Raw genomic sequence first — 14,501 nt, forward strand, 5'->3', positions numbered from 1 at the left:
CTCCTTCTTCCTCTCTATTTCCTGGCTTCACTGGCTTCCTTCAAGTTCCAGCTAAAGCCTCACCTTCTGAAAGAAGGTTTTCCCAATCCTCAATGCTAGTAGCTCCCACTTAGCTCTTGGCCATCGCCAGTCATCTTGACCTAGGTCTTGCCCAGATTCTGATGATTCTAGAGGAGAAAATAGGGCCAATGACTTTGCACAGCTCTGCCTCACTTAAATCCAATTCACTTGCAAGTCAAGACATCCCCCTCCTGATGTCATTGGTCCTCTTGGAGAACAAATGATGAACAACAGCCTGCTTACCTCCAATTTATCTTGTCTAGATCTTATTTGAACATAGTTGTTTTCATGGTGTCTCTCCCATTAGTCTGGGTACAAATTCATCAGGAAAAGTGATGATTTTTCCAGAAGTCTGGGTAAGACCTTGACATGGAGGCAGGAAAGTACAGGGCATGTTAGAGGAGCAGAGTCATCTGGTCTAACATGCAGAGGTGGAGGAGAATAAGATGAGAGAAGACTACTAAAGTATGGTGTCCCCAGAGTAAAGAGACCTTCAGACCTGGGTATACCTCCTGCCAGGCAGGAAGTTTGAACTTTACTTGGGAGGTCATAGGAGTCATCAAAGCATTTTGAGCAGGAAAGTGGTATGATTTGTACAATGTACAGTGTGTAAGCAGTGAGGTATGATGTAAAGAAGCCTGAACCTGTCTTTTGTACCCTAATACTATGCCTGCCACAAATTTACTAGGTGACCCTCACTAAATCATTCCTCTCTTGGGGATTAGTCTCACCATCTGTGAAATAGGGTGGGGTAGGATGAAGTAGACTAGTTTCCTTTCAGCTCATATGGAGGCTGAGTCTATGTGAAACAAAAATAGAATATGTGTGTGTGTGTGTGTGTGTGTGTGTGTGTGTGTGTGGCATTATGCCAAAAAGGAGGAGGTCTTAGATACATCCCTAAACTGGGAAACTCCCCCAACCCCACCTAGCCAGCCCACCCTGCCAAGGAACATCAGAACAGGTTCTGTCCCTCCTCATTGGTGCTGGCTGAGCAGCACAGTGTTCCTAGGCAGCCAATCAGAGCCCAGGATTGGCTGGTCCAGAATGAAGAAGGAGAATGGGGAGGGGCTCAGACGGATGGAGAAGCTCTGGTCCATCCCAGGATCCCAGCCACCCTGAATCTAGCTAGGGGACCTGGGGGGCGGGGGGGGGGGGGGGGGGCGGCTGGGTGTGGCCTGCAGATAGTGATTTCTTCCTCCTCTGACTCTTTCCTCCAAAGGGACGGGCTCCCTGACCACTTCCTCATTTGGGGGCAGTTTAAAGACAGAGTTCTCCCTTCCTCCAGTCTCCCAGGACACAGATTTACCCTATCAGAACCTGCCTTCTGAGGGCCTCTGGGTCACTCAAAAGGCCGCAGTATCTCAGGGAGCCGTCACCAAGGATATTGGCAGAGCCTGGCAGTTGGCTCCTGGACCCAATCACTATGGAGCAACCCCTTTTAGGAAGTGAGACGCCAGACTATGAGACTTTCCCGGAGAGGCCAGACCAGCAACAAGAACAGAATTATATCAGGTAAGAGATGGGGAGTGCGAGGGGGGTGGGGAGAGCACAGAAACTGAGTTGCTTCTCTTTTCTCTCTAGGAGAAGGCTAGATTCTTGATTCCTGTCCTCACATTAGGGAAATCTAAGTCCCAGCTCTCTTCCCCCACACCCTCCCTACCCTCCTACCCTCTAGGACAAGAGGCAAGAACCAGCCGCTTAGTCTGGATGCCCCAGGCCCCCTCTATCATCTGATAGTGTGGATGCTCCCAGGGCTGGCCTGCAGGGGATGGTAGCTCTGGGCCAAACCTAGGAAGGCCTGATGCTTCCTATCTGTAGGTGGTTCAGGGACCCTCTAGTGAGACAGGACAAATAGAAAAAAAAAAATCTGTTACCATTTGTATCCAGAGATGATGCCTTTCATTCAAACAACAAAAAAAAGACATGTATTTGAATTTGCTTTTCTAATGTTGAGAGAGGAGTACATGGAACTATTCACATGCTCTCACATAAGGACTGGATGACAAAGTTAAGGCCAGTGAAGAGAAAGTAAAGCTTGCTGTGCCATGGAGGAGAGCAGAGCCCATGATGTAACCTCACTGAAGTACAGACTCAGTGGCTTAGGGTTGAGGGAATTTGTTAAATTGTTAATTATTGAATTGCTCATTGTTAATAAGAGGCAGCTAGGCTGTCAAGTGGATAGGCCTAGAGTTAGGAAGACCTGTGTTCAAATACAGTCTCAGAAATTTACTAGTTGTATGGGCAAGTCACTTAACTCTGTTTGCTTCAGTTTCCTCATCTGTAAAATGAGATGGAGAAGGTAATGGCAAACCACTCCAGTATCTTTGCCAAGAAAATCCCATTTGGCATCACAAAGTCAGACACAACTGAACAACAATTATTATTTGTACAACTGGGATTCGTTTGGGTTGGCTTATATTAAGACTGAAAACAACTGAACAACAAATTGTTAAGAAGTACTTCCTTACATTGAACATTGAAATCTGTCTCCCTAGCCCACAGTCAGGGTGTGCTGACATATAATCAGCTATCAAATTTTTTTTAAAGTATATGCAACACACTTTTAAAGTTTAATCTACATCAATAACATTTTTCTCGGTGTAGCTAGGTGGTACGGTGGATAGAGCTCCGGCCTTGGAGTCAGGAGGACCTGAGTTCAAATCCGACCTTAAACACTTGACACTTACTAGCTGTGTGACCCTGGGCAAGTCACTTAACCTCAATTGCCTCACCAAAAAGCAAAAATACTCCATTGCTTTTTTTTGATGAGGCAATTGGAGTTAGGTGACTTGATGTCCAGTAGAATGTTTTTTTTTTAGTGAGGCAACTCCATCACTTTCTTAAGCCTAGTCTAGACAATAAATAAAACAATAATAGCATTTGCAAGTTTCCAAGGTGTAAATGCTCATGCTGAAAATTTAACAATCAGCTCTCAGTAGGCAATTAAAAACTGACTCTAGCTCATCCTGACAATGGTCCGAGCTCTGTTTGTACAGAAATTGTTAGCTTCCTCTTCCATAGGACAACCCTTTAGATAGCTGCAGACAGTGTCTATCTCCCTGACCACCAAGCCTTCTGTTCTCAAAACTAAAATTCCCCAATTCTTTCATGTGGTCTTTACACAAATCATTATGCCAAGAATCAGTAACTCTGATCACCTTTCTTCCTCTGGACCCATTCCAATTTATTAAGGTCTCTGTTAAATTGTGGTGGTTGGAACTGAAGGTGTGTGACTTTGTCCCAGTCATTAACTTCTCTGAACCTCCACTTCTCCATCTATAAAATGAAGGAATTGAACTAGAAGTTTTCCAAGACGCCTTCTGGCTCTAACCTTCTGTGCATATGTGAGCTTCAGATGTGGTCTGAGATGTTCAGAATAGAGTAGAACAGGTGATGGGCATGGGTGGGAAGAGTAGGAAGCAGTGAGCTGGGGGCCTTACAGGTAGCCCTGCCTTGGCCCCTTTCTCCCCCTTTCTTCTTACCCTAGAACCCTGAAGAATAAGAGGCTGTTCCTGGCTACCTTTGCAGCAGTGCTGGGAAACTTCAGCTTTGGCTATGCTCTGGTCTATACATCCCCAGTCATCCCAGCTCTTGAGAGATCCCCCAACCCAGCTTTACGAATGACCAAGACAGAGTCATCCTGGTTCGGGGTAAGGATCCTGGATCCCCGGGCTCAGGAATTCACAAGATAACTTCCTTTTGCCCCCAGCCCCTGGGTGACTGGAATGCTGAGGCAGGCCCTATCTTTTACCCTTCAACACCTCTTTCTCCTGGAGAAGCCCCTGGAACACTTTTCTTTTGATTCCCAAACTTCTGTGGATTTTCCAGGACCTCTTTGCATCCCACCCCTCTAGCCCCAACATATCTTTTGGGAAAATTCTGCAAAGAAATGAAAATAAAAAGTGAAAATGATCTGAGTTACTGGAAGGAACTGGTACCATGCATGGTCATGATCTAAATTTACTCCATTCCCACCCCCTGGAGGGTAGAGCCCAGGACAGAGCAGACACCCCCAACCTGGTTAAACAGGAGGCCTCTGGGGCTCCCATAGAGGCCTTCCAAATTAGTACTTGCCTAGACACTATTCAGGTGTACATGCCTGGCACACTTTGGGGGAAGGAGCTTTAGGTACCCCAACACCTCTGTCCAGTGGCCACATCCCCTAGCAGGGAAGAGCATCTCCAGCTTCTGATGGGGAGGAGAGGGTCCTACCCAAGTAAACCAGGTCTGGATATGGTCACCCTAGCAGCTCCCTTTTCTCCACAGTCCGTGTTCACCTTGGGAGCAGCCGCTGGCGGCCTCAGTGCCATGGTGCTCAATGATCTCCTGGGCAGGAAGCTCAGTATCATGTTCTCTGCTGTGCCCTCGGCTATTGGCTACGCTCTCATGGCTGGAGCTCAGGGCCTGTGGATGCTCTTGCTGGGAAGGATTCTGACCGGCTTCGCGGGAGGTCTCACAGCTGCCTGTATCCCAGTAAGGACAATCCCCAGAGCTGCCCTTACATCCCAGAAAGGACATCTCCTGGGGACATTGGGGAAAGACTAATCAGCAGCTCAATGACTTGGGGTTCAATTTTCCTCTTTGTTGTCAAAACCAATTCCTGGTGTGTTTTAACTGAGATGTTCCATTTCTTAGCCATTAGTATAAGTAAATGGCAGCTCTGCTTTTCCATTAACTTCTTGCATGTCTTTGGATAAGCTTTTCCCTCTCTGGGCCTCAATTTCTCCATTTGTAAAATGAGTGACTTGAATTAAAGCGCTAAAATTGGATTCAGAGGATGTAGGTTCAAAACCTGGCACTCCCACTTTTTATAGATATGACCTTAACTTAAGCAAGCCACAGAATGTGTCTAGGCTTTTTTGTTCCCTCATCTACAAAAATGAAAGGGTTAGAATAAATGATCTCTAGAGTGCTTCCCAGGTCTAACATCCCATGACTTTACAGATTTCTCATGAGGATGTTTCATGTGCACAGGGAGTCGTGACTGACCCCGAGCCTAGGAGACCTGTTTCTGAGTGAGACTTCTCTCCATCCTCTTGTCTATCCACCATCTGCTACCCTAGCCTGGCCAGTTTTCAACCAAAAATTACTTCTTACCTCAAGGGTATTGCTCAATCAAAGAAAGTCCGAATTGAGCAAGGGGAGGAAGCAGAGAAAGGCCCTTCCCTCCTCCCACACCCCAACCCTCCACTTATTCTAATTACTTCCCATGGCTGTGACTGTTCTGTTTGCTCCCTCTGGGGATGCCTTACCCTATCTGTCACTCAGCACATTCTGGCAGATGATAAAGGGACCCTGATAGGGGCAAAGCAAAGGCCAAAGAGGGAAGCAGTGTCAGGAGAATCGGCACCAGATGTCCAGGAAGCCAAAAGCAGCTACTAAGCAGGTCTCTTTTATAGTGTTTGCAGCCTTTTGCCATGTGAGTGTCCCCTGACAAGTCTGAGATAGGCCACAGTCACCCTCCACGTAGGAAAAACTGAGGCTCAGAGGAGATGGGTGATTTGTCCATAGTGATGTAGGGTAAGGTCAAGTCAACTCAATTCAACAAACATTTATTTGGAAGGTAGGATGGTATTATGGATTGATCCCTGGATTTGGAGTCAGGGAGAACGGAGTTCAAATCCTACATCAGACACTAGCTGTATGAGCCTGGCTAAGTCCCCCAACCTCTCTGGGCCTCAGTTTCCTCATCTGTAAAATGAAAGGATTATACCCAATGACCTCAAAGGCCCTTTCTAGTTCTAAATCTACAGTCCTATCTGGTTTGAGCACTAGGATAAAGGGCCCAATCTCTTGACTCTCACAGACTAGGACCCCCACCTAGCATCACTTTCTTGTTTCCTGAGTGGTACTCATGGAAGCTGGGCCTCCCTCAAGCTGGGAATGAAGAGCTTCTCTCACTTGAGGCCTGGACCAGTTGTGAACTTAGAACAATAGCACTAGAGACTCTTACAGCTGGAAGGAATTTGAGAAACCATAGAACAATTTCCTCCCCCTTTACCAAGAAGGAAAGAGAAGGACCAGATGAAGGTAGTGATTTGCCTGATGTCATAACAGCCAATTAGTGGCAGGTCCAAGATCCCAGGCATCCTGACTCATCCTTCTTTCCCATGTAGCATGATTTGTCTTACAGGTTTATGTGTCTGAGATCTCCCACCCTGGAGTTCGAGGGGCTCTGGGGGCCACACCCCAGATCATGGCTGTCTTCGGGTCCCTCTTGCTCTATGCTCTGGGCAAGTATCTTTTCTCTGATGGGGGAGGTGGGGTGGAGGCGGAGACTACAAATCAGTCAATCAACAAACAAACATTTGTCTAAGTACATACTAGTTCAAAGCCCTGATCACTGTCGGGCTATTCCCTGAGGAGGGATCTCTAGCTTAATAGAACAAAGTTGCTGCTCTCAGGGAGCTCACAGTTTAGTTGGGGAGATGGGAAACATGAAACGATAATTCATAATGCAGCCTCGACCCAGAGTTCCCGACCTGAGGTTAAACTGTAGCCCAGGGGGCAGGAGAAGGATGAAGTCACTGAGGAAGCAAAGGTTGATCTGCAGAGTGTATTGATTTATTAAGCAATGCAGGCAAATTGCCCAATAAACCAGGACCAGACCTCCTCAGCTTAGGCACTGGACCCCAAACACAGGAGGCAAGGAGACAGAGTTTTATGCATTAAAAAACAATTAATCAAATAAGGCCAATTAATTAAAAGGAAACAATACAAAGTTAGATAATCTGACTTCTAATTAGATAAAAGATTAGGGACTTTCTAAGTTGGGAGGGGAGAGTGAATGGGTACAATTCACTGAAATCAAAAAAGGAGGCATCCCACTCGCCAAAGTGTCTGTAAGCAATCAAAGTAACAAGGAAACAATAATTGATTGATCGGTACAGGGCCAGTTCTCAGGTAAGACATAAAGATTGCTTGAGATATGCAAGTGGAAGAAAACTCCTTGCATCAACCTTTGGATCTGACTGGGTTTCTGGTCCTTGGTAAAGGGTGTCTAAACATGAAGGAGAAGTGATCTAGTTTCCCAGCCACACAGGCCTAGGTTCAAACAATCCAATAAGGTTTTCTGCCAGTTCCCACAATTGAATAAACTTTTCTCACAAGACAGAATTTGGACTAGACCCATAATTGAATAGAAATGGAACCGAGGTAGCGAGGTAGCTCCAGAATGAGTCACAAAATAGAGGCAGTGTGATTCACCCAGTTCCCACAATTAACCACTCATTGTCCTAATCCCAATTCATTCAAGGAAGACCTGAGTTAAATTCTTGTCTCAGATACTTACTAGCTGTGTGGGTCTGGAAAAGTCACTTAACCTCCCTTAGCCTCAGTTTCCTCGTAATAATAGTACCTACCTCATAGAGTTGTGAGGATTAAAAGGAGATAATATATGTAAGGTGCTTTGCAAACTTTAAGATGCTGTAGAAATGTTAGTTTATTATTGCTATCAAGGGGTATGGGAATATTTGGTCAATAACTGTATTACTCTGCTGAAATTTAGTAGAATTTTTTTTACTTTCAGATTAAATGGGGGTAAAGAAAATTATACTGAAAACCAAGGGTATGGGGACCAAAAAAAATGGTTGAGAACCTCTGATATAAATAGTGTATAACTCAGGCCATATGAGGAATAGAAGCTGCAAGTACCATGGGAGGAGAGGTCTCTGTAGGCCAAGGTGGTCCACGAAGGCTTCCCGGAGAAGGTCCTGGCTGGTCCTTGAAGGATAGGCAGGATTCCACCTTGGATCCCCAGCCTGGTGATCCTGGGGACCCAGGGAAGTGTGTAGAGAGGTAATATCCTGTGACTAGTACCTCTTCCCCTATCCCTTCAGTCCCATTCTAGGACCTCCTCTAACTTTCTTCTGCCCTCTCTCCACTCCCCCACTCCTCAGGCTTGAAGATGCCCTGGCGCTGGCTGGCGGTGGCTGGAGAGGTGCCCGTATTTGTCATGATGGTACTTCTGTGCTTTATGCCCAACTCCCCTCGCTTCCTCCTCTCCCAGGGCAAGGAAGAGGAAGCCCTGAAAGCCCTGGCCTGGCTCCGAGGGAATGACACAGACTTCCAAAGGGAATTCCAGCAGATCCAGAACAGTGTCCAGAAACAGGTAAGGGAGGCAGACATTACCATATGAAACTGAGTGCCAATGGGAGCATCACATGATAAAGACTTGGTCCTGAGTTCTTAACCTAGAGTCCATGTACTTTTAAAAATTTGATAACTATATTTCAATATAATTGACTTTCCTTGTAGTCCTATGTATTTTATTCATTTAAAAACATTCTGAGAAGGGGTCTATAACTTTCACCAGGCTGATGAAGGGGTCCAAGACACAACAAAGGTTAAGAATCCCTAGGCTAGAAGAGCCAGGGCCTCCTGCCTCAGGGGAAGCCACTGGGTGACCCAGACAGGGCTCCTCTTCATTGGCCTTCTTTCAATGGGCTACCCTAAGTTTGTACCTCAAGCAGGTACAAAGTTCTTCATCCTTCTTAGGGGAGGATGACTAGAGCTGTAACTCACAATTCTTTTGGGTAGAGAGAAGAGAGGGAGGGAAGAAAAGGACAAAGACATGAGGCACAGAGAGTCTAGGACACCCCAAGTGTGTTGCTGTGGAGGATGCTGTTGGGGGAGGAAACCCCAAAAGGCTATGCCCGTATGCCTCAGCCCCTACCCCATGTCTCCAGAGCAGTCGACTGTCGTGGACTGAGTTACGGGACCCTTTCATCTACAAGCCCATTGCCATTGCTGTTCTGATGCGATTCCTGCAGCAGCTAACAGGTGTCACACCCATCCTGGTCTACCTGCAGTCTATCTTCCATAGCACTGCTGTCCTGCTGGTGAGAACAGTACCCAATCCTGCCCCATGCCGCTTGCCCAGGGACCTGACTGATATCTGCCTTACCCATAAGGAGAGCAAGACACTACCTATCACTAGAGGATTGGGGGTGGGGCATGCTTGAAGAGGATACCATGTGCCTCACTGTACCCTGCCTACTACTTGCACCAGTACCTGAAATCCCCCCATTAAAGTGGTTCCTTTGGGCTAAGACACTTTCCAGAAAGCCCCTGTGAGAATGTATGGCTATTTCTTGGAAGGCAGGCACAATCATATCCCAAAACAAGCAGCATAGACTGAACTGTCTGATTACCTAGCAGAGAATTCTGGGGAAATGGGACATGGAATGGGTGAGTTTTGATGGGGAAGGGTCAGGAAAAGTCTAGTACAACTTCTTCATAACTTTTATGGGGCTCCTCAAATGCCCAAGCTCCATCCCATGGCCACTGCATTGAAGCTGGACATAGCACTAAACCCTGAGACAGTGAGTTCCCCTCCCCAACCCCTTCATTCCTTCACCTCATCATGAGACATTGAAAGCCAAGGGCAGACTGATAGGACCTCCTAAATCCTGGGAAGCCCCAGCCCTGGTCCTGCCCTTGAAAGCTGCCAGGATAGGAGGGAGGCCAGGCTTGGGAGCACTGACATCCCCCACCTCATGTGTCCTAGCCTCCAGAAGAGGATGCAGCCATCGTGGGGGCCATGAGGCTCGTCTCTGTGCTAATCGCAGCTGTCACCATGGACAGAGCAGGTCGTAAGATTCTTCTCTTCGTCTCAGGTATGGCCACAGCCCTGCTCCCTCCCCATTGCCCTCCAACGCTCATCCCTGGTTTTGAGACCTCCTTGTCCTCTTGGTTCACAGCATCCATTATGTTTGCGGCAAACCTGGCCCTGGGACTCTATATCCACTTGGGTCCACAGCGGCCAGTCTCCAATACCACCATGGATCTGACCAATGTGGCCCTTGAGAGTTCAGGGTCAGGGAGCTACCTTATGCTGGTACCCCTCTTTGCCACCATGCTCTTCATCATGGGTAAGTGCTGCCTGAGTTTCCATCCCCCAGGGTATGGGCAGGAATGAGGGGTTGAGAGGGTGGGAGAAGTTAATCTATCAGCATATCCTGGGGGGCCTGGGTCAGTTCTGTTCCCAAAGCCTTGCCTGGAACCCAAAAGGGTTATTGGGATTCTGGAATGAAACGCATATTTTATGCGTACCTACGTAGTGGTGATTGGTGTGTGACTGTAGTGTATGAGCTTGTGAATGGGGAGATGGTCTGTGATTTGCGTGGAGTGGTGGATTGGGTCTATGTGAATCTAAGGATATGTATGTGGTGGGGGCCTGGACTATGGTGCGTGGATAACTGTGTGTGGGGAAGGGGGCGAATCTGACTAAGACGCCCTCTGAGCCAGCATTATCAAAGGCATAGAGGCCGAGGGTAGCTGGTGGTAGGGATGTAGAGTGGACAGATGCCTCAACACTGATAGTCTCAGGAAGCCTATCTGATTATAGGGTTCCCAAGACAGAACAGTGGATACTGCACTGGGCCTAGGGTCAAAAAGACCTGGGTTCAAATTTGGCTTCAGACATTTACTAGCTATGTGACCCTGGGAAAGTCACTTAACTCTGTTTGTATCAGTTTCCTCATCTGTAAAGAGCTGGAGAAAGAAATGGCAAACCACTCTAGTATCTCTGCCAAGAAAATGGTGCCACGGAATTGAAATGACCGAACAAGATAGAGGAGAAGTTCCCTGCAATGGGGTTGGAAAGGGTAGGCTGTGGGGGGTAGTCACTCCCTTAGGGAACAGGGCTTTCTCTTTTCACAGAGTCATTTTCACCCTCTACTACCCACCTTGGGTCTTGCTCACTCTCTTTCCATCAGGCTATGCCATGGGCTGGGGCCCTATCACATGGCTTCTCATGTCTGAGATCCTCCCACTGAAGGCCCGAGGTGTGGCCTCAGGGCTCTGTGTGCTGGTCAGCTGGCTCACAGCCTTCGTGCTTACTAAGTCCTTCCTGCTGGTGGAGGTGAGTCCCATTCCGTTTCACAAGGTCCAGATATAGGCAATAGAGATGGGAGGGAAAGGGCTAAGAAGGGGGGATTCTTTCAAAATGACCCATCCAGTTCTAATGTCAGTGACTCCAGCCACCTGCGCTCCATCCCTGGATGTGGTCATTTATTCATTCATCCATTCATTCTTTTATTAGTTCATTTGTTCTAATAACATTTGCTTGATATAAGTAATGCACCACGCTGGGTGTTGGGGACACTCTCTGCTCTCGTGGAGTTTATAGTGTCATAGCAGGGAGAAAAAATTTCAATGAATATAAGGCAAAATGTGATGTGGCAAAAGTACAAGTGTAAGGAGGGCAGCCATTTAGGCGTAGCTGCGGGAATGCAGGACAAAAGTCACTCACTAGGCTCTCTCTGCTAGCTCCCAGGGCAGGACATGAGCTGAAAGAAATTCACTAACCTCAATGCAAACGTTAAATAACTCTAACTTGGCCCTCCTTACACCTGTCGTTTGTCAAGAAGGAAAGAGTCCCTGGGAGGCGGCACATGTCAGAGAAGCATTCTTGGAGGAAGTAGCATTTAAGACATAAGATTTCAGAGGTCAAGACATAGAAGTGTACGTTCTACACAGGGGAAGTGTCATGGGCAAAGTCAGAAGGGCTTGCATAGATAGGTAGTTAAAAAGGATTATTAGGGGGCAGCTAGGTGGTGAAGTGGATAGAGCACCGGCCCTGAAGTCAGGAGGACCTGAGTTCAAATCCGACCTCAGACCAAACACTTAACACTTACTAGCTGTGTGGCTCTGGGCAAGTCACTTAACCCCAATTGCCTTAAAGAAAAATAAAATAAAAAGGTTTATCCAATTTATGGAGTGAAAGCATGCAGCCTATTTTGTGAACCATATCACAGGTGCAGAGGCTCCAAGTAGAGGAGAGTAGTGTGAGATGAAGTTAGAAAGGTAGCCTGGGCCTTGAAGGGCCAGGCTGAGGAGCTTAGGTCTTGTTATGCAGGCAAGGGGGAGCCAGGGAAGGTTTCTGAGTGAGGCAAGGATGTAATGAAAACATCCCTGAGGTTGCTTGTCAACAACTGCCAAGTAGTTTCAAGACTCAGCTGCTTCCTGGGGCTTTAGAGCAAAGGGTCTGTCTCTCCATGCAACACATTGATACTAACTGGGCTGTTCTCATCCCTCCCCTTTTCCCTTCCCTATATTCTACAGAATGCTTTTGGCCTTCAAGTCCCATTTTACTTCTTTGCTGCTGTGTGCCTGGTGAATCTAGTCTTCACAGCCTGTTGCGTGCCAGAAACCAGGCGCCGGACCTTGGAACAAATTGAATCATTCTTCAGGACAGGGCGAAGGTCCTTCCTGAGATAGGAAGGTGCCTCAGCCTCCCGGGCCAGGAGGAGAGATCAGACTTTGGGGGACTGGGGGGTCCTCAGAGGCAGGGATCAGGAGGTGACAGCAACACCAGATGGAAGTGGGAAGAACTGACACTACCTTCTGATCGAGAAGTGGTGCCCAGCTCTGTCTCCAGAGATTCCTGGTCTCAGCCTCCCGCTATACATAGAGTTGATTTGAATATGGCCCTCCAACTCCACCTGGAAACCTCTAGAGTCACACTGCCCCCAGACTGCTAGATTCTGTGGGCCAAGCAAGCAGAGCCCAGGGAGAAGGCCAGAGACAAGGGGCTAGTTTTCATTAATCAACTGAGATCAGAGAATCAAGATCCAAGAGAGCACTAGACAAGGAGAAGAGCCAGCTCCAAAGCCTGGCTCTGCCACCAACCTCTCTCTCACCCCATTACCTTCCCTGTTCATTGGGCATCAGAATTCCTACCCTGCCTGCTTTGCAGCAGAGTGATCATGAGGATCAAACAAAATAGTGAATTTGACTGTATTTTGGTAACCAGGAAACCCTATAATAACATGAGAAATCCTTGTTACTGATTGATATGTACCTCTAGGGGGATGTGGCTTCTGGGGACTGGTGAGGCAAGAACCTACTCACCAATAACTGGTCAATGGCTGTTGCCTGGGACATTTATCAAAGACCCCAGAGATCTGAAGGGGAGGCAGAACACAGGTCACAGGAACTTAACAGTGGAGCTGTTGAAATCAAGCCCCAGGTTGGGTGGAAAGCTGTCACCTAGCTCTGAGGTTTCCCCCCATGACCTCACACTGCCTTTTCCCCTTAGGGGAGAAGAAAGGAGAGGACGGGAGCTGGCCAGTCCACAACCTCTTTAGAGAGGAGAAAAAGAATGAAAACACCCTCCTGCTGCTCACATTTCACACAAATCCCCCAGTAAGTCCATGTCTAAAGCCCTTTGTAAATGAAGATGATATACTTTATGCATTATTTCCAAGGGGGGGGGTGGGTTATAGTGGGATTGAGTTAACCTAAACCATCCACATTCACTTGCCCAGCTGCTCATGATTAATAAACTTTCAAGATAATTAGCTGGGATCAGGGTCCAGTCTGTACTCATAGAACAGAGCAAACCTCCTTTGACTACTACTACTACCACCACCACTTACTACATAATCTTTTCCACACCTTGGGGTTCAGTCTTCACCTTTGTAAAATGGAGGTGGACTAGATAATCCCTAAGGTCACTTCCAGTCCTTACATGCTGTGATTGTGGGAGAGCAAAGCTCCCTGGCCCACAAAGGAGACTAAATCCAGAACCTGATCTCTTTTTGTACAGAATTCCATAACTAGCTGGGTTGCCCATTTTCCATGAAATAAAAACCCAAACAGAACTTTTCAGAGGGCACAGGACAAATCACTGGAGAAATCTGGGTTCCCCAAATACATCCTCACCCCAGCTCAGGCTTGGTTCACAGTATTTGTCAGGCTTGGAAGTACAACAATTGGCCGTCTCTTTCCATCCAGTCATGGCCTAACCAACTTTGCCCTGATAACATAAGAGTCATTTAGTATGGAAACCTTTCCTCATCTAGCCTTAATTACCACTGTCAGAGATAGTCAGTTCCTCACCCCTGCCCCAGGAGAGCTAGGTTTTGGCAAAACTGTGAAGCTTCCTCAGTAGCCTAGAAAAGGTTTGATGGGGTTGAGGAAGGGTGGTCAAGGTAGAGAATGTAACCGCTGGTTTAAATATCTGAAGAGGGATTAGATTTGTTATAATTGGTTCCAGAGGTCACAGTTAGATTGAATTACCAGGAGACAGGTTTCAGCTCAAAGTAAGAATGAACTTTTACAGTCATCCAACATATAGTGACCTCAAAATTTAGTGAGGTCCCTATCAGTAGAAGTATTCAGAGCCAGATTAGTCACCTGTCAAATTCGCCATAGAAGTGATTCCTGCATGGGACAGGAAGTTGAACAGATAGCCACTAAGTTTCCACCCAACTCTAAAATTCTGTAACCTCTGAACCCTTAATAATCCCTAAGATTCTAAAGTTCTGTAGGTGCCCAAGGCCCTAGGATTGCTCCTGAGCACCTCCTACCACCAGGAAAGAAATGATTAACACATTTGTGTAGAAGTTAATATAGCTCACTCTCAACTCATGCTCTCTTTATACGCGCACACACACACACACACACAGCTCTCACAGCTACACACACACACAGCT

At 47.1% G+C, this 14,501-nt stretch overlaps 1 protein-coding gene across 2 annotated transcripts; it reads left to right on the top strand.

Annotated features, from left to right (window-relative positions):
• Positions 1-1,279: 1,279 nt before the first annotated feature.
• Positions 1,280-13,361, top strand: SLC2A6 (solute carrier family 2 member 6). Of its 2 annotated transcripts, none has more exons than XM_027869816.1 (10): positions 1,280-1,572; positions 3,548-3,710; positions 4,327-4,533; positions 6,194-6,293; positions 7,959-8,170; positions 8,748-8,900; positions 9,569-9,677; positions 9,762-9,932; positions 10,779-10,924; positions 12,127-13,361. In XM_027869816.1, exons 1-10 carry the CDS (start codon positions 1,484-1,486, stop codon positions 12,280-12,282), a joined length of 1,506 nt encoding a protein of 501 aa, XP_027725617.1. In that variant the 5' UTR covers positions 1,280-1,483; the 3' UTR covers positions 12,283-13,361. The 2 variants fall into 2 exon arrangements, with proteins under 2 accessions (XP_027725617.1, XP_027725618.1); XM_027869817.1 differs by having other exon boundaries at positions 3,589-3,710.
• Positions 13,362-14,501: the final 1,140 nt, after the last annotated feature.

The sequence above is a fragment of the Vombatus ursinus genome, unplaced genomic scaffold, assembly GCF_900497805.2.
Source record: "Vombatus ursinus unplaced genomic scaffold, bare-nosed wombat genome assembly UNPS02014793.1, whole genome shotgun sequence".
NCBI classification, from domain to species: domain Eukaryota; kingdom Metazoa; phylum Chordata; class Mammalia; order Diprotodontia; family Vombatidae; genus Vombatus; species Vombatus ursinus.